Source organism: Benincasa hispida, chromosome 7 (genome assembly GCF_009727055.1).
Source record: "Benincasa hispida cultivar B227 chromosome 7, ASM972705v1, whole genome shotgun sequence".
Taxonomy (NCBI): Eukaryota; Viridiplantae; Streptophyta; class Magnoliopsida; order Cucurbitales; family Cucurbitaceae; genus Benincasa; species Benincasa hispida.
In genome coordinates this window covers 25,893,100-25,911,406 of record NC_052355.1, presented here as the reverse complement: position 1 = coordinate 25,911,406, position 18,307 = coordinate 25,893,100, and the positions used below count along the sequence as shown (strand labels likewise).

The window sequence follows — 18,307 nt, the reverse complement described above, 5'->3', positions numbered from 1 at the left end:
TGAAGACGACCAGGTTTGGACGTGCAGACGGTTGACGGATCTGAAGCTTCACAACCAAGCAAGACGGTTGGCGGCGCGCTTCACGACCGAGCGAGACGGACGGTGAGGCTTCACAGTCGACAGCGTCCGACGGTGAAAAGACGATCAGCTACTCCCCACGCGACGGCTAGGGCGGGAGAACCAAGCGTCTTCCCATTAACCAAGTTCTTTTTTTCTTCTAATCATTTTAAATTATTTCATGCCTCTAATTTGGGAACAAATAAATATTGAGATCAGATTCTGACTCTCTTTCAACTATGAGATCCAAACTTGCAATTTAATATTTTTATTTATTTTGTTAAAATAAATTGGTAAAGTGGTTTACTGTTTATACAAGCAACCAGAAAGATAAGCCAGTCCTGGAACCTGCAGAAACATGGAGGAAGAAGAAGCAGAGCCTCATGTTCTGATGTTCCCCTTCCCAGCCTTAGGCCATGTCAATCCGATGCTCAAACTCGCCGAACTTCTTTCCCTCTCCGGCCTCCGAGTCACCTTCCTCAACATCCACACTATCCACCAACGCCTAATTCTTCACACAAACCTCCATTCTCGTTTCTCTCGCTTTCCCAAATTCCGATTTCATACCATCACCGACGGCCTTCCCCCGGCCTATATCGGCAGCTTAACGAAGCTATCTGTCTTGACTCAGAGCATGGAAGCCGTAACCAAGCCCCTTCTCAGACAGATGCTGCTGTCCGGTGAACTGGGTCCGATCCCAACCTGCATAATTCTTGATGGGTTTTTCAGTTTCATGGTTGATTCCAACGCCAAGCCTCGAATTCCCGTTCTCTGTTTCCGTACCGTTAGTGCTTGTTCTTTCTGGGCTTATTCGTCCATTCCCAAACTCATTGAAGAGGGGCAGCTCCCTGTTAGAGGTAAATCAATCGACAATCGATTTTCTAATTTTTCAAATTTCCTCCCAATCTGAATAAAATTTGATTTCCGTTGAAATACAGGAGAAGAAGACATGGATAGAATGATTGAAGGAGTGGATGGAATGGAAAATGTTCTCCGATGCAGAGATCTTCCGAGCTTCAGCCGAGTGGGGGAACAAACGGAACCAATCCTTCAATACTGCGTGGACCAAACAATACAAAGCTCTAAAACTCAATCTCTGATATTGAATACGTTTGAGGAATTGGAAGGACCGATTCTGTCATGCCTTCGAAAGCGATGCCGAAATATCTACACAATTGGGCCTCTCAACGCTCACCTGAAATCCAGACTTCCCGGCGAAAAGTCTCCGCCGGAATTAGAGTCTTCCAATGGCTATCGGGAGGTGGATCGGAGCTGCCTGGCGTGGCTCGACGCTCAGCCTTCGAAATCGGTCGTGTATGTTAGCTTTGGCAGTGTTACAGTCATAGGGGATGACCAATTTCGGGAGTTTTGGCATGGATTGGTGGATAGTGGGAAGCGGTTTCTGTGGGTTGTGCGGCCTGATTTGGTGGCCGGAAAAGATGAGGAAGATGGGGTTCCGGCGGAGTTGGAGGAGGGGACAAGGGAAAGAGGGTGTATGGTCGGTTGGGCGCCACAAGAGGAAGTGTTGGCTCATGAAGCCATTGGAGGGTTTTTGACTCACAATGGATGGAATTCAACATTAGAGGGAATAGTCGCTGGAGTGCCGATGATCTGTTGGCCTCAATTTGCCGACCAGCTGACGAACAGCCGATTCGTGAGCGAGGTATGGAAGATTGGTTTGGATATGAAGGATGTTTGCGATAGAAAGACAGTAGCGAAGATGGTGAATGATGTGATGGAAAATAGGAGAAATGAATTGATGGGTTCTGTTCTTAAGACTGCAAAATTGGCTCTTACAAGTGTGGAAGAAGGTGGATCGTCTTACTGTGATTTAGAGCGGATGATTAACGATATTCAATTGCTTCGTCAGCAGAGACAAGTCATTGATTAAACATTTCATTTCTCTGTATGTTTTAAGCTATGTAATATATTGTGCGCAGTTGATAGTTGGATATGCAAACATAATTAATAAAGGAAGTCATACGCTTTCACTACATTAGTAGAAGAAAATAGAAACCCAACCAAAGTGGGATTTGTAGAAACATTCAACAAAAACTTAAAACCATAGGAGATTTACAGAACATTATTACAGGGTAGACAGACACAGAGAAGAACAGAGGTTAACAGAAAACTTTAACCAGAGATTTCAATGGATTTGATGTCAGGCTTCTTCTGTTCCACTTTTGGTACTGTCACAGTGAGAAGTCCATTCTCCATACTGGCTTTCACCTCTTCAACTTTAGCATTTTCAGGCAGCCTAAATCTCCTCATGAACTTCCCACTGCTTCGTTCAATTCTATGCCATTTATCGTTCTTCTCTTCCTGTTCTTTGCTTCTCTCTCCACTGATCTGCAAAACTCTGCCTTCTTCAACCTCAACTTTGACTTCCTGTTTGTTGATTCCAGGGAGATCGGCAGTGAAGATGTGGGCATGTGGGGTTTCCTTCCAGTCGATGCGAGTGTTGGCAAAAGCAGAGGTTTCACGAGCAGAGGAAGGAACATTAGCCAACGAATTTGAGAATGAAAATCCATCGAATGGATCCCAAACGTCTAATGAAAAGGGGTCGAAGATGTTGCTCTTGCGACCACCGAAAAAGCTTGGAATCAGTGACATGGTGTTCTTGATTCTTGAAAGCTTGTGAAAAGAGTGCAACAATGTGGATCGTGAAATGAAATTTGTTTGTTGTTTGCTTTGCTGCTGATGGTGAAGAATCACACTGAAGGTGGTTTAAATAGAACGGTAGAGAGAATTAGATATTTCGCCACTTTTCTGGTGTTTTCGTTCCTTTTTATCAGAAGTTGGTGGAAGAGTGAGAACTTGTAGAAACTTCCATATTGTTCTCTAACCCTCTGGACCATGGAATTTCAAATTCCCATTTTTGTCCTTAAAAACTCAATTTCTTTTTTTCTCGAGTTAATTAGGTTTATAGGATTAATTTTTATTTTAATTAGGTAAAAAGGATACTTTTAAACTTAGTTAGGTAAATGGGGTTATTTTTTTTGTCCTCATCCGAATGTATCTCTTGATTTTGAAATATTATATTATTTTTTTCAATTCATTAAAAAAAAATGTCTAAATGCATCTGTTCAATAGATACATTAGGTGGGTTAGAAAAAGTAGAGTTGTCAAGTCAGTCTGAATGCGTCTGTTCAATATATTTTATTATTTCTTTTTTGTCTTCTTCCCCTTCAATTCCAACTTAAAATCCCTAAACAAACCTTCATTTCTTCATCTTCTTCCTTTACAAACAACAACCACCCGATCATCCATCATCTTATCTTCTTCCCTTCATTTTTTTACCTTCTTCCTTTATTTTCAAACACCGAAGATCATCTTCTGCCTTCATTTTCAAACACCGAAGAATCAATCTTTCATCTTCATATTTTCTCCCCATATTTTCTTCTCATTTCAAATTTAACAACCATCGCAATTTCCACCTTCATATTATTAATTTATTTCAGTGCAATATTTTATTTGGTAAGTTTATATATTTTTGTTATTTAACAAAAAATTAAGTTTTTGATAATTTTTACTGATTTTTTAATGTTTTTGTTTACGGTGGATATTATATTGAAGAAAAGTTCTACAAACCATCATTCAAAGTTTTTTTTGGTAAAGTGCAATATTTTTCTTTTAATAAGTTGATATATTTCTTTATAGTGGGTTAATTTCTTTTATATTGATTCTCATAATTTTTTTTATATTGGTTTAATTTCATAGTTTTTCATAAGAAAGAATTACATGTTATTAATATTGTATAATATATGTTCAGGTTAACTATTAAAAATAGGTTATTAGACTTCTAAATGGTTCTAGATTTTTTTAAAAATTCACTAAGTCAATGACATAATAAATTCAAAATCAAATGTACTAACGGTTTAATTGAAAAAATAAGGTACTTTACAATGATAATTAGACAAAAATGCACTTTTAAAACTATTTAGATAAATAGGGCATTATTTTTGTCCATATTGAAATGCTTAGCTTTGAAAGACGCATTCAACAAAATTTTACATTTGAAATCATTAATAATTTCTTTTTCTCTTATATTTGAGCATCATACATAAGAGAAAAAAAAATCACATTTTCCATATCTTTTAACATCACATGTAAAATGAGAGATTTTTTTACAAGAAAAAAAATCACATTTTCTCTTTATTTTTAGTGAAAATAATCTAACTCAAATTTTTAAAAACCAAAATTTACCTTTAATTCACGTTTAAAGAAAAAAAAATATAATGTTATCAAAAAATCTATCCTTCACATAAAATACCTATATATATCTATCACACGTAAAAAGAAAAAGGTTTGCAATTAGGAGCATAATCAAACATCTTTTTTTATTTTGCCAAAATTTTAAAATTTATTAGTAGTTTTAAATGTAAAATTAAGAATATATTCCTAATGGAAAAAATAATGATATTACTTTATTTTGTGGAGAAAAGAAAAGAAAAACTAAAACCAATGATATAACTTTTTTATAAAAACAATTAAAGAATGAAAATGAAACCTAAAAAGAGGTATTTAAATAAGAATATAAAGTTAATAGTGGTATTAGTGTATATTTCTATATTAAAATTTTTTTAATAGTGGATATTATTTCTTTATTTTATAGTGGATTAATTGGAGAAACATTGATATTTTATTTTATAATGGATTAATTGGAGAAACATTGATATTTTATTTTATAATGGATTAATTGGAGAAACATTGATGTTTTATTTTATAATGGATTAATTGGAGAATTTATTTTATATTGGATTATTTGGAGAATTTATTTTATAGTAGGTTAATTGGACGTTTTATTTCTCAAATGAAACAAAAATGTAAAATGTTCATGATTTTGTATTGCTTTTTTTTTTTTTTTGGTTTACCGTGGCTATTATTTCGAAAAACTCTACAATCAAGTCATTCAAAGGTTATGTATATAGTTATTTACTATTATTTGGAATGATGTATTGATTATTGATTATTGAATGTTTGGATGTTAATGTTAGTATTATTGTTGTTGTTATGTTTACCGTTTATCTAGTCAATTTATTTTGGATTATTCACCTTAATATTGTAAATTTTATGATGATTAAAAAACAAAGATTCATGTCAATATAAAAGAATATTTATCATTGATTCATGATCAAATGATGATGCATGTCTTTAGTAACAATATTTATCATGATTTTGTACCTATTTTTTTATTATTATTTTGTTTGAAGGTGGATATTATTTTAAAAAAGCATTTCTTTTTTTTTTTTAAAAAAAAAAAACATTATTTTTTTAAAATCGGAATAACACCTACTTATTTATCATGATTTTGTACCCATTTTTTTTAATTATTATTCTGTGTGAAGGTGGATATTATTTTAAAAGAAAAAGCATTCCTTTATAAAAAATAGGAATAACACATACTTATTTATCATGATTTTGTACCTATTTGTTTATTATGGTTTTGTACATATTTTTTATATTATTATTTTCCATTTTCGACCCATTGTTTGAAACGAATACAACCAAAAAGTTAAATATTTTTTTAATATAGTTGGCCTAATTAAATGAAAAAAATGAAAATCTATTATATGTTTTAAATGGTCAAATTAAAATTTCATTTTGAGTGTAATTTTTTTTAATATAGTTGGCCGAATATATACTTACATATATTACGATAAATATCAAATTGCATTGCCCAAACTACAATGGACGTTGTTAAATTTTTATGTTATATGCATGGAAACATTGCTAATGGGCCAAACGAGATAGAATATGATAGTCAACCATCTCTTCGTATAAACATGCATCGTCAAGTTAACTTCAACACATTAATCGATGGATTATGTGATGCATTATCCATGAATAAAGATGATGGGGGTAGAGGTAATATTTAGATATGGTAGTTATGTAGTAGGATCTACTTTCTATATTCCTATCTCATTACGAAATGAAGTTGATGTACGGTTCATGATGAGCAACGCTCCATACCCTCCAAATAGAGTTGAACTGTATATATCCCAACCCAGTGTCCCAAGTCCAACCTCAACGAGAGTAGAAGTTGAAACTACTATTGAGTTGGAAAGTCATAATATGGAGGATGAGCATTGTGATCCAACTATTGCCATAAACGATGAAGAAGTTGAAATAGGCGATGATGATATCGATCTAGATCAACTACCTAAACGAAGTCCTTGAAACTTTTACTGAGATAGACCTAAACGACATGAACATTGTACCTGATTCGACAATGGAGGAAAAAAGTAATATGGGGTATGATTCATTACTTAAGGGGACCATATTCAATTCCAAATTGGATTTAAAAAATGCAGTGAAAAGCTATTCGATCATTCAACCAAAATTTTGAAGTCGTCGAGTCGAAAAAAACAGTATGGGATGTTAGGTGTAAAAGATATGGCAATAGGTGCACGTGGAGACTTCACACTGTCTGCCGTAAAAAAAACGGTAAATTTGAAATTACCCAATATAATGGCCTTTATTCCTGTGTGTGTGCAAGACTGAGTCAGGATCATAACCAATTGGGCTCAAATCTAATTGCGTCTAAGGTAAGCAGCATAGTTAAAAAAGAAAATTTGTCAGTTGTTGTCAAAACATTACAAGATATTATCTTGAAAAAGTATGGTTATTCTGTTAGTTATTGGAAAGTGTGGGACGAAAAAGAAAAGCAATTGCGAAGATATTCAGAGATTGGATCGAATCATACAATTTGCTGCCTAGATGGATGAATATCTTGTTGGATTGTATCATCATGCAGCGAGTTACAAGGATCATTAAGCACTCTAATTCATTAATTTTGGCAAAAACTAAAGCATGTTTTTGCAGAAATAAATGGGTTTCAAGTCATACCTTTGTTGAACCTTTGAAATTTCGATTTCTAGCTGCAAATCTCTCGGAATCTTGTTGTAGACCACTCCAAGATCTTCCCTACTAAGTACTCTAGATTGAGTTGTGGGACTCAACTGAAGCTTGAATTAAGGGAATTAGAAGAAGAACCCACAACAGCAACCCACTTTGAAGAACACCTTCTACAATCGAATTTTTCAGAAAAATTTTATCGATTGCCTTTATTCAAATTCACTCCAATCTCTTCAATATATTGTAGACCCTCATGCAAGGAAGATAGTTGCATGAGATGCAGCTCATGCTTGGAGTAATTGATGCTTGAAGATGTTGGGTTATGGATGAGCTACTTGAAGAAGATAATGGAAAATTCCAATTTTCTATTTTGTGTATTTTTCTTCTATTTCAACTTTTCAAAAATTGATTTCATAAATCAATTTATTTATAAAATTGAAAATATTATTAATTTTATAAGATTAATTTCATAAATTAATTTATCTAATAAAATTAATAAATAACTATTTAAACAATTGAAATAATTTTAGTTAATTTAATATCAAATATTAAATTACTTTTATACAATTTCACCTTCATATATTAAAATCATATTTAAATATTAATTTTTCAATTCCGTTTAATTCTAATTTGAACGTTTTAAATTAATTTATCACGTTACTCTAGAGGTAATCTATTTCCGAGCTAGTAGGGGGACCTCGTGAACCTACAGATCATGGGCTCTAATGATCCGAGATTAATCGGCTAAATTCATTAGTCCAAATTAACCCCCATTCGTTAACTAATGGGCCACTCCACTAAAGCCCATAATTGAACTCCCCTCACTATAGATATATTATGTCCACTCGATATAACCATGATTAGTAAGTTAACCCTTTACATGTTGTTCGTAATAATGGATGGGTCAAATCTCTGTTTTACCCCCGAAATTACCTCTTGTTCCTTAAGTCCCACTAATCATCTAATGAACAATTGATCTTTGATCCAATCAGCAAATCGAGTCCCTCTCAGGCCAATGAGAGGGTAGGGCCCCTTTTCAAGACTTAGAATCAGCACTTAAAGGGAACAACCTCTCTACTTACCCTAATTGGATAGGAGTGAATTCCGTCTTGTAGGGTTATGTCCCCAGCTATTCATCCAACCTTATCCACAAAATGAGAGGCTTATTGGGCAGTGTTGTGGGACTACTCTCACCTTTTGTAGATTAAAGGATAATGTCGAACAAACAGAAGTTAATAGTTAGCTCAAGATTAAGGTCAAGTTACCTAGGTCATCGCTTTAAAACAGCCAGTCTTAAATAGTAAACAACATTATAAAATAAGAGTGACTGATTTCGTGATCCGATCTTGTAAAAAACTCATTTGCACAGGACGACCCCACTCCTCATATCATAACATGTACGAATTAGGATCACTTTGTTTGTAGCACTTTACAACTCTTTGTAACAACTACAGAGTAGGCCGCATCCAATAGTGTTACCAGAATAAGACATCCAACCTTATTCATATACTATAGATCATTTTCGACTATTTACTCGAACCTGATCCACTTTTATGTCTCTACATAAAGTTCAAGTACCCATGTAATAGTCAAAGTACTTTTAGGTTTATTGGATTTGTCACAAGAAAAACATCTATTCAATAACAACTTATTGAATTTTAAGAATAAGTTCTATTGTTTACAAACCACGAGTTTTAGGACATAAAACCCAACATATCTTACAAATCATGAACCCCCATATAGTTATCCATTGGAGGCTAAATGAGGTGGATTGTGATGAAAGGATTGTCATGTTCAATAGCGTATCTTGGTCGTTTGGACTGGTTATTGAAGGTTTCAAGCATTATAGGCCGCTACTTCAAATTGATGGAACCCATTTGTATGGAAAGTATGAAGGAACATTATTGATAGCTACCTCAGTCGATGCAAATGGTCACGTCTATTCAATTGCATACGCTATTGTACCAGAGGAAAGTGCTGATTCATGGGGCTGGTTTTTTAGAAATTTATGGGATCATGTGGTGCATGGAAGGGAGGGAATGTGTCTAATTTTAAATAGACACAAAGACATTATATCTACCATCAGAAACCCTAACAACGGTTGGATAGGAGTACACCACAGATTCTGCTTGCGACATGTGGAGAGTAATTTTAACGACAGGTATAAAAATAGTCTATTGAAGAGTTTGGTGTATAGTGCAGGATCAAAATTTCAAGTTCGAAAGTTTAATGACTGTATGGTTGAACTTCAAACAGCAAATCCTAATTGCTTACGATATTTTTCTTCCATAGATCCTAAGCAGTGGACACAATCACATGATGGTGGTCATCGTTATGGATGGCTAACCACGAATGTGGCCAAAAGTACAAATGTTGTTCTGAAAGAAGCCAGAAAGCTACCCATCACTGCACTAGTCCAAGCAACATTCTATCGAATTATTGCTTATTTCGCTGCTTGTCGTGTAGAAATAGAGACTGTTCTTGAATCAGGAGAGTACCATAAGGTAAATTATTCACATCTTGGTTACCCACATTTTTATATTAACTGTAGAGGTATTCTAAGTAATTGTCGTATTTGTCATAGATATGTAGTAAATAAAAAACTCATTGGGAACAACGTGCAACTAAACATTCTGTTAACATATTTGACCATCGAACAGGGTTGTGCGACATCACCACCTCAATCAACCCAATAACACTAAAGGGTGGAACCACACACCAAATAAAATTGAGTGAAAGAACATGCACATGCAATAAGTGGCAGAGTTATGGAATCGCCTATTCTCACGTTATGGCTGCATGTAAAACCATTGGTTAGACTACTTTTACTACATTGAAGACTATTACAAAATTTCCACTTATCTGGCATGTTATCACCCCAATTCGAGCCAATCCCCGATAAAAAATGTTGGCCTGATCCTAACTTCCCCACTATTTATCTGGATGAATCACAAGTTAGAAAAGTTGGCAAATCGTGTACTTCTCGCATGAAAAACGAGATGGATTAGAGGGAACGTTACAAGACACGATGCACAATTTGCAGACAAGAAGGGCATAATAGATGGAATTGTCCCAATCGAGCTCGTCATGCGACTTAGTTATTTATTTGTAGTTGTCCTTATTGATTGTAACTTCTTTTACTTATTTATTTATTGACTCATTCTTGTAACTTTTTTTTGTAACTGGTAACAATGAAGGATGTATTCCTTATTGATTGACATTGTATTTATTGATTATAATCACATTGATTTTTAGTAAATATTTAAGTTAAATTTGAAGGAACTCTAAATAGAGAACCAGTGAGCGGAAGTGGATCGTTCCAGAGTCCATTGAGAAAGAACACAAACAATTACAGTCTAACGGAAGATATTATGCATAAACGATAAATAACAAGCATGTTTCTTTAATTAAACACAAAGGATCGAGTATATAAAACCTTTGAAGAACTTCTTCTTCTAGTATTCCCTCAATCAATTAACAACTCGTCCAAAGAATAACTCGAACGCAACGATTCGAACAACTAACAGCACGAACTAAAGAATCCTCGAAATCTTTCGAGTGCAACTCGATCCTCGACCCTCGAACGGAACAAGAACACCACCACAATAGTTGCCTTGGTATTCTCGGTGTGAGAATCCAGAAGTTATGGGCTCTGTATAACTTTGGATAGAGGAATGAAGTGTTGGGTTTTACCTAAAACTTATGGTATGTAAACAATGGAACTTATTCTGATAATTCAATAAAGGTGTTATTGAATAGATCTATTGCTTAAATAGAAATCCAATAAACCTAAAAGTCCCTTGACTATTGGATGAGTACTTGAACTTTATGTGGAGAAATAAAGGTCGATCAGGTTCAAGTAAATAGTTAAAATGATCTATAGTACATGGTCAAGGTTGGGTACTTTATTCTGATAACATTATTGGATACAACCTGCTCTGTAGTTGTTACAAGGAGTTGTAAAGTGCTACAAACGAAGTGATCCTAATTCGTTCTTGTTGGACATGAGGAGTGAGGGTGTCCTTGTGCAAAAGAGTTTGCACAAGATCGAACCACGAAATGAGTCACTCTTACTTTATAACGTTGTTTACTGTTTAAGACTAACTATTTCAAAGCGATGACCTAGGTAACTTTACTTGACCTTAATCCTGAGCTAACTATAAACTTCTGCTTATCTAGGATTGCCCTCAGATTTGCATAGGTGAGGGTTGGCTTAACAACGTTAGCTCAATATGACTGCCATTTCAGGGGTTAAGATTGGATAGATAGCTGGGGACATAGGTGCGAGAAGGAGTTCACTCCTACCCGCTTTAGGAATAGTAGAGAGGTTGTTCCCTTAAGTTCTGATTCTAGGGCTTGAACAAGGGATCCTGCCGGACTCGATTTTGTGATTGGATCACAAAACAATTGTTCATTAGGGGATCATTGGGGACTTAAGGAACAAGAGGTAATTTCGGGGGTAAAATAGAGATTTGACCCAGCCGTTATTGCGAACAACCTGTGAAGGTTAACTTACTAATCATGGTTATATCGAGTGGACATAATATATCTACAGTGAGGGGAGTTCAACTATGGGCTTTAGTGGAGTGACCTATTAGTTAACAAATGGGGGTTAGATTGGTCTAATGAGTTTAGCCGATTAATCTCGGATCGTTGGAGCCCATGATCTGTTGGTCTATGAGGTCCCCCTACTAGCTCGAAAATGGAATAGTTCTAGAGTAGTGTGATAAGTTAATTTGAAACGTTCAAATTAGAATCAAACGGAATTGGAGAAAATATATTTAAATATGATTTAAATATATGAAGATGATTTTGTGTAAAAATTAATTTAACATTAGATATTAAATTAATTAGAATTATTTAAATAATTATTTATTAATTTTATTATAAAATTAATTTATGAAATTAATTTGTAAAATTAATTTATGAAATTAATTTGTAAAATTAATAAATTTTGATTTTAGAAAGAAAATATGTTTTTAAAATCAAAATAGATTTTGGAAATTGAAAAATCACACAAACTTGAAAAAATGTTTTTCAAGTATCTTCGAAGTAGCTTACAAGGAACCCACCTTCTTCTTTGGTTTACTCCAAGCATGAGCTGCATCCCATGCAACACATCTATTTGCATGATAGTCTATAATATATAAAGAGATTGGAGTGAAGAAAATGAGGAAAAACCAATTGAATTTTTGCTTAAAAATTCGGATGAAAAAGGTGTTCTTCAATAGATTGGTTTAGTGAGCTTTCTCCATATTCCCTTTGATTCCAGCTTATTTTGAGTCCCATAACTCAATCTAGAGCACCAAGAGGATAGTAAGGAAGATCTTGTGGTGGTCTAAACAAGGATTCAAAGGATTTCGCAGCTAGAAATGAAGATTTCGTTGGTTTCGGCCAAGGTATGCTCTTGAAACCCATTAAACTCTGTTTTTAGCATATTTCTTTTCAACCAAAATTAATGAATTAAAATTCTTATGGATCCTGATTTCTTCCGCTGCATGATAGTGTCAGTCCAACAATTGGTATCAGAGCATCTTATAAGCATTCAGTTCGAATTAATTTTGGTTTGGTGGGTGTTTTGTATGAAAATATGAAATTGCTGTAATCATATGGTTTTCTGAGTTTTGACCTTTAATTTCTCTTTGATTTCCTGTTTAAATTTGTAATTGGCTCTTGCTTGATGAGCTTTAATGTCTTCTCAAGAGTCTGTAATTTATTTGGAGTCATTAGAGTTGAAATTAAGCTATAATTCGAAGAAACAAGCGAAGGGGCCGAGTTGCAGATTCCAGACGATCAGCCTCTGTTTATATCGTCGTTGAGCTTCAGTAGCTAAACGATCGTTTAGCTTCACATGTTAGATGATATGAAGGAAAAGTTAAATGATCGTGTAGCTTTGGGCGTTAATCGTTTAGGTGTTGTGCGCTAGACGATCGTCTACCTCTAGAGCTAAACGATGCGTTGTTTTGCTATGCGATGACACTACATGATCATGTAGCTTCGGGTGGGAGCTAAGCGATGAGACGAAGAGCTATGCAATGGCACTGAGCGATTGCTTACACGATCGTTTACCTTTGATCGGGAGCTAAGCGATGCGGCAGAGAGCTTTATGATGGCACTGAGCGATCGCTTACACGATCGTTCACCTATGAGTGGCAGCTGAGCGATGCGAGATTGCTATGCGATAGCACTATCCGACTTGGCGAGATTTTGAGCGAGAGAAAGAGAAGCCGGTTCGACCGGTTCTCTTGAGGTTTGGTCTGGTTCAGCTTCAAATGATTTGTGGTTGGTCTGGTTCAGATGGTTCGGGTCTAGTTCAAGCGGTTTTGGAGCGGTACGAGTGGTGTTGAAGCTGTTTTTGTAATAGTTAGGCTTTTGCTTGCTTGTTTTTGCCAAAACTAAAACCATATCAGTATGTGTTTAATTATTTGTGCATTGGATGTATGTTATAGTTAAATAAATCTTGTATTTGCATATAGTATGCCATTTAGATTTAAAATCCCACCATAGGAAGCATGCAACATGCATTGAAAGTATGTTATAATTTGTTATAATAAATAGTATGCATGTTAGGGTTTCTTGTATTTAATATAAATGTTATATTAGATGTTGAATGCTTGTATGTTGTGGATGTTTAGCATGTCTAAAGTTTTATAAACTGTTATAAAATTGGGTTAGACATTTAAAATCCATAATGAAGAACAGTTGCATGCTCACGTAGTTACTACTGTTTTATAAGTTAAAAGTAGGTCGTTAAAACTTGTTAAAACTAGGGTTTACACACACAACGGGCATAATAATCATGTCGAAGGTTGGGGTATTTAAGTTGGACACGGTCTACGGAATACCTCGTACCACTTAATAAAACCACAGTGGGGATTATGCCAAATAAGTGAGCATTGGTAACCGTTTTATGAGTATCCATGACGATGTGAGGTAATAAAAGCATTTATCACCTAGACATTGTAGTGTTTAAGTCCATTTATAAGAAGTATACATGTGATAAACTACATAAGCTTAGGTTACTTTTTTTTTTTTTATTTAAACCAGAACAAGAACCTAAGTATGTAGTTAACCCAAACATTAAAACACTTCAGTGGTAGTGAATAACTTCTTATATGTAATAGAGTTATAGAAAACCTCAGCGGCAGATTATTAACATATTGCGGATGTTATTCTTAGCTCATGTGTCCCTTAAAGAGTTTTGCAGTTCTGGATTTAAGCGGTAACTTCGTGACAACTTGGAATGTGACCTCACCTTCGGAAAGATATTTTTTAGCTTAATTTAAGATTCGGGTGAATAAGGGGGAGTAGTCAATCAAGACAGAGATGTAGTGATTTATACTGTCACGTCTCCATTAGTTCACCCCCATGAGAATTGCATGAACACTTCGTGTCCACCCTGGGATGTGACCTCCCTTCGGAGAGCGGATGTAGGTCAATACCAAGGTGAACGGAGGAAGTAGTTCATAGTAAGTGGGTGAAGGAAATGTGTTAACATATCCTACGATCTCCTCCATTAGTTTGAACCGTGAGATTCTTATGTTGCACGTGTTGGTTAACTTTAAGCGGCCCTTTAGTAGTCATTTAACGACGGCTATCCGTACGGAGGATTGTAACATAGGATTCGGAACAACCCAGACTTCAGTAAAATGAATAGGGTTTTATAGTTCCGTCTTGGGTATTGTTTTCCATTTCGAAGCGATACTCATACCGTTCTATAAGATCCGAAAATGGCGGGTCTACACTTATAGAATTATTAATTGTTAATAATGTGTGACTAAAAATAGTACCTAAATGACTATTAGAATATGAGTTATTCTAGAGGTAGTATTTAGTCAAGAATGTCTTGATGTAGTATCGTTGCAAAAGAATAATCTTGGGTAAATTATTAAAATTGCTAAAACTTGATTGGATATTTAATTTCAGAATGAAAAGTTCAATAATACAAGTTTTGGCAGCAGATAAATTTATTGGAGATAATTATGTGAATTAGAAATCAAATTTGAACACGATACTTGTGATAAACAATTTGCAGTTTGTCTTAACTGAGGATTGTCTTCCCATTCCTAGCTCTAAAAAAAATCGAAATGTTTGGGATGTATATGATGGATATCTCAAGGCTAATGATATAGCCTGTGCTTATATCCTCGCCAGCTTATCTGATGTGTTGAAAAAGAAGCATGAGGATATGAGTACTACTAAAGAGATTATGGAATCTCTGCGAGGGATGCTATTAAACACGTTTACAATAGTCGCATCAAAGTGGAGACCAATGTTTGTGAACATGTCCTGGACATGATGGTCCACTTTCATATGGCAGAAGTAAATGGTGTTGTCATGAACGAGAGAAGTCAAGTTGGTTTTACTCTAGAATCTCTTTCGAAGAGTTTTCTGCAATTCTGAATGCATTTATGAATAAAATTTGACTATTCTACTGAATGAGCTACAGGCTTACCAGATAATGTTGAGAACAAAGGATTACTGCCAAGAAGTGAGGAATGCCCTCCAAGCCTGAAATTGCAAGGGAAAGGGAAGAAGAAGCCTACTGGATTGAAAGGCAAGGATAACACTGCAAAGGAAAATGTTTCCATTGCAACGATGAAGGGCACTGGAGGAGACGTTGCCCTCTATATCTTGTCGAGAAGAGAGCAGAGAAAAGGTAATCAAGCTAACTTAACTCTGGAACCATTTGCTCATCTCATCCAATGGGAGAAATTGCTACTTGTTTTAATTGTTAAAACATGTATAGAATAAATTGTATATATTTTTGAGATAAATGAAATATTCATTTTTAAAAATTATGTTTGTTCTAGCCATCTCTGTTGAGAATCAAATTGTTAAATTTCATTTATAGATATTCAGATATCTAAATAACTAAATCAAAGGATAGAAAATTTAAAGATTTCTAGATCTGACTATTAACAAAGAGTTATTGACACAGGTAGGATGCATCTTGCTCAAGAAGTTAAGAGTATCTCAATGTAGTGGGAGGAAAGTGTGCTTCCTGACCATTATTGAGATTAAGAAGTGTGAAAGAAGGTGATCGTCCTAATGTGATTTGGAGCGGATGATTGACGATATTCAATTGCTTTGCCAACGGCGGAGAGAAGCCATTGATTGAACATTTCATTTCTCTGTATGTTTTAAGCTTTGAAACATGTTGTGTCTGGTTGATAATTAGATATCGCAAACATAATTAGCAAGGGAGGTAAGTTGCTTTTATTACATTGGTAGAATAAAGGAGAAACCCAACCCAAGTGGGGTTTGCAGACACATTCACAAAAACTCAAAACCATACAGATTTAATTCACAGAACATTATTACAGTGCAGACAGACACAGAGAAGAACAGAGGTTAACAGAAAACTTTAACCAGAGATTTCAATGGATTTGATGTCAGGCTTCTTCTGTTCCACTTTTGGTACTGTCACAGTGAGAAGTCCATTCTCCATACTGGCTTTCACCTCTTCAACTTTAGCATTTTCAGGCAGCCTAAATCTCCTCATGAACTTCCCACTGCTTCGTTCAATTCTATGCCATTTATCGTTCTTCTCTTCCTGTTCTTTGCTTCTCTCTCCACTGATCTGCAAAACTCTGCCTTCTTCAACCTCAACTTTGACTTCCCGTTTGTTGATTCCAGGGAGATCGGCAGTGAAGATGTGGGCATGTGGGGTTTCCTTCCAGTCGATGCGAGTGTTGGCAAAAGCAGAGGTTTCACGAGCAGAGGAAGGAACATTAGCCAACGAATTTGAGAATGAAAATCCATCGAATGGATCCCAAACGTCTAATGAAAAGGGGTCGAAGATGTTGCTCTTGCGACCACCGAAAAAGCTTGGAATCAGTGACATGGTGTTCTTGATTCTTGAAAGCTTGTGAAAAGAGTGCAACAATGTGGATCGTGAAATGAAATTTGTTTGTTGTTTGCTTTGCTGCTGATGGTGAAGAATCACACTGAAGGTGGTTTAAATAGAACGGTAGAGAGAATTAGATATTTCGCCACTTTTCTGGTGTTTTCGTTCCTTTTTATCAGAAGTTGGTGGAAGAGTGAGAACTTGTAGAAACTTCCATATTGTTCTCTAACCCTCTGGACCATGGAATTTCAAATTCCCATTTTTGTCCTTAAAACTCAATTTCTTTTTTTCGCAATAAAAATGACTAATGAGCATAAAAATTTATTAAAACGGTCATAAAAATTCTTGGACAAATGTCAATTTATAGTTCTGTAGCACTCTCAACTTTAAACTTATAATTATATCAATTTAAAATTTGAACTTTTAGAAGTGTAACAATTTAAACTTAAGAGGTCATTTGGTTTCCCAATATGAGTTGAGTTGGTATAAATTATAATATACCAACTCACTATTTAATCCACCAACTTTAAATATTGGTGGAGTTAAGTTGTTATATTTTATCAACTCACTTATATGAATTGGGACTTTAAATTTGTAGAAATAATCAGGCAATACTCCCCATGATTCTGATCTAGAGTATATGCCTATCCACCCATTAAATAAATGACTATCGGAAATGAAATAATGCCTTATTTAGTAAGTCACCTTTTCCTTAGAAAGAAGAATAGGAACGAAAAGAAATGGAAGAATCCACTGACTCACCCCCAACTCACCCTTCTTTCAATGTTTTCAATGGCTCCACCCATCGACGACTTTCACACTCCGAAAACTAACTCTAGGCTCCAAAAATCACCTCTGATGACAACTCAGGCGACCAACTCTACGCTCCGACAACCAACTTTGATGACAATTCCAACGACGAAATCCAGATTCTGACAATCATCTCTAATGACAACTCCAGCGACCAACTCTGCAACCAATTCTGACCTCCAACAACCACCTCCAATGAGCCAACTTCGATGACCACCTTCACGCTACCAACTCCGACAACCAATTGGCTTTGACAACAAAATCCAATGACCAACTCTGACAACCATCTTCATAGGTTCCGACAACCACCTTCGACTACAAACTCCAATGAAAATCACTTTCGATGACCAAACTTTGAGCGAGCAACTTCGACGACCAAATCGTGGCTTCGACGACAAACTTCGAACACCAACTCTAATACCACCTTCATGCGACTAACCTCGGGCTCCAACACCCACCTTCGGTTACAATCTCCAACGAAAATCATCTGCAATGATCAACTTCGACGGCCACTTTTTCCCGACCAACTCCGGGAGCCAAAAATCACATTCGATGATAAGCTTCCAACTCCAATACCGCCTTCATGCGACCAACTTGGGGCTCCAACAACCACCTCTGACTACAAACTCCAGCAAATTTTTTTTACGATAATCAACTTCGACAACCACTTCCGACTACTATAAGATTGATGACTGTTAAAGTATGTTGTAGGGTTGTTGATTATATAAAAAA

General features: G+C 35.5%; 4 protein-coding genes across 4 annotated transcripts; 2 read left to right on the top strand and 2 right to left on the bottom strand.

Moving 5' to 3' along the window:
* Positions 1-343: 343 nt before the first annotated feature.
* Positions 344-2,051, top strand: LOC120081509 (7-deoxyloganetic acid glucosyltransferase-like). The gene is made up of 2 exons (XM_039036458.1): positions 344-914; positions 996-2,051. Exons 1-2 carry the CDS (start codon positions 416-418, stop codon positions 1,946-1,948), a joined length of 1,452 nt encoding a protein of 483 aa, XP_038892386.1. The 5' UTR covers positions 344-415; the 3' UTR covers positions 1,949-2,051.
* On the bottom strand, positions 2,027-2,923 carry LOC120081510 (17.8 kDa class I heat shock protein-like). The gene has a single exon (XM_039036460.1). The coding sequence runs from the start codon at positions 2,668-2,670 to the stop codon at positions 2,191-2,193; it is 480 nt and encodes a 159-aa protein (XP_038892388.1). The 5' UTR covers positions 2,671-2,923; the 3' UTR covers positions 2,027-2,190.
* A 5,719-nt stretch (positions 2,924-8,642) lies between these two features.
* LOC120081033 lies at positions 8,643-9,481 on the top strand. Its single transcript, XM_039035713.1, has 2 exons — positions 8,643-9,419; positions 9,467-9,481. The coding sequence occupies exons 1-2, from the start codon at positions 8,643-8,645 to the stop codon at positions 9,479-9,481; spliced, it is 792 nt and encodes a 263-aa protein (XP_038891641.1).
* A 6,623-nt stretch (positions 9,482-16,104) lies between these two features.
* Positions 16,105-17,005, bottom strand: LOC120081170 (17.8 kDa class I heat shock protein-like). The gene has a single exon (XM_039035855.1). It carries the CDS (start codon positions 16,760-16,762, stop codon positions 16,283-16,285), a length of 480 nt encoding a protein of 159 aa, XP_038891783.1. The 5' UTR covers positions 16,763-17,005; the 3' UTR covers positions 16,105-16,282.
* Between the last annotated feature and the right edge of the window lie 1,302 nt (positions 17,006-18,307).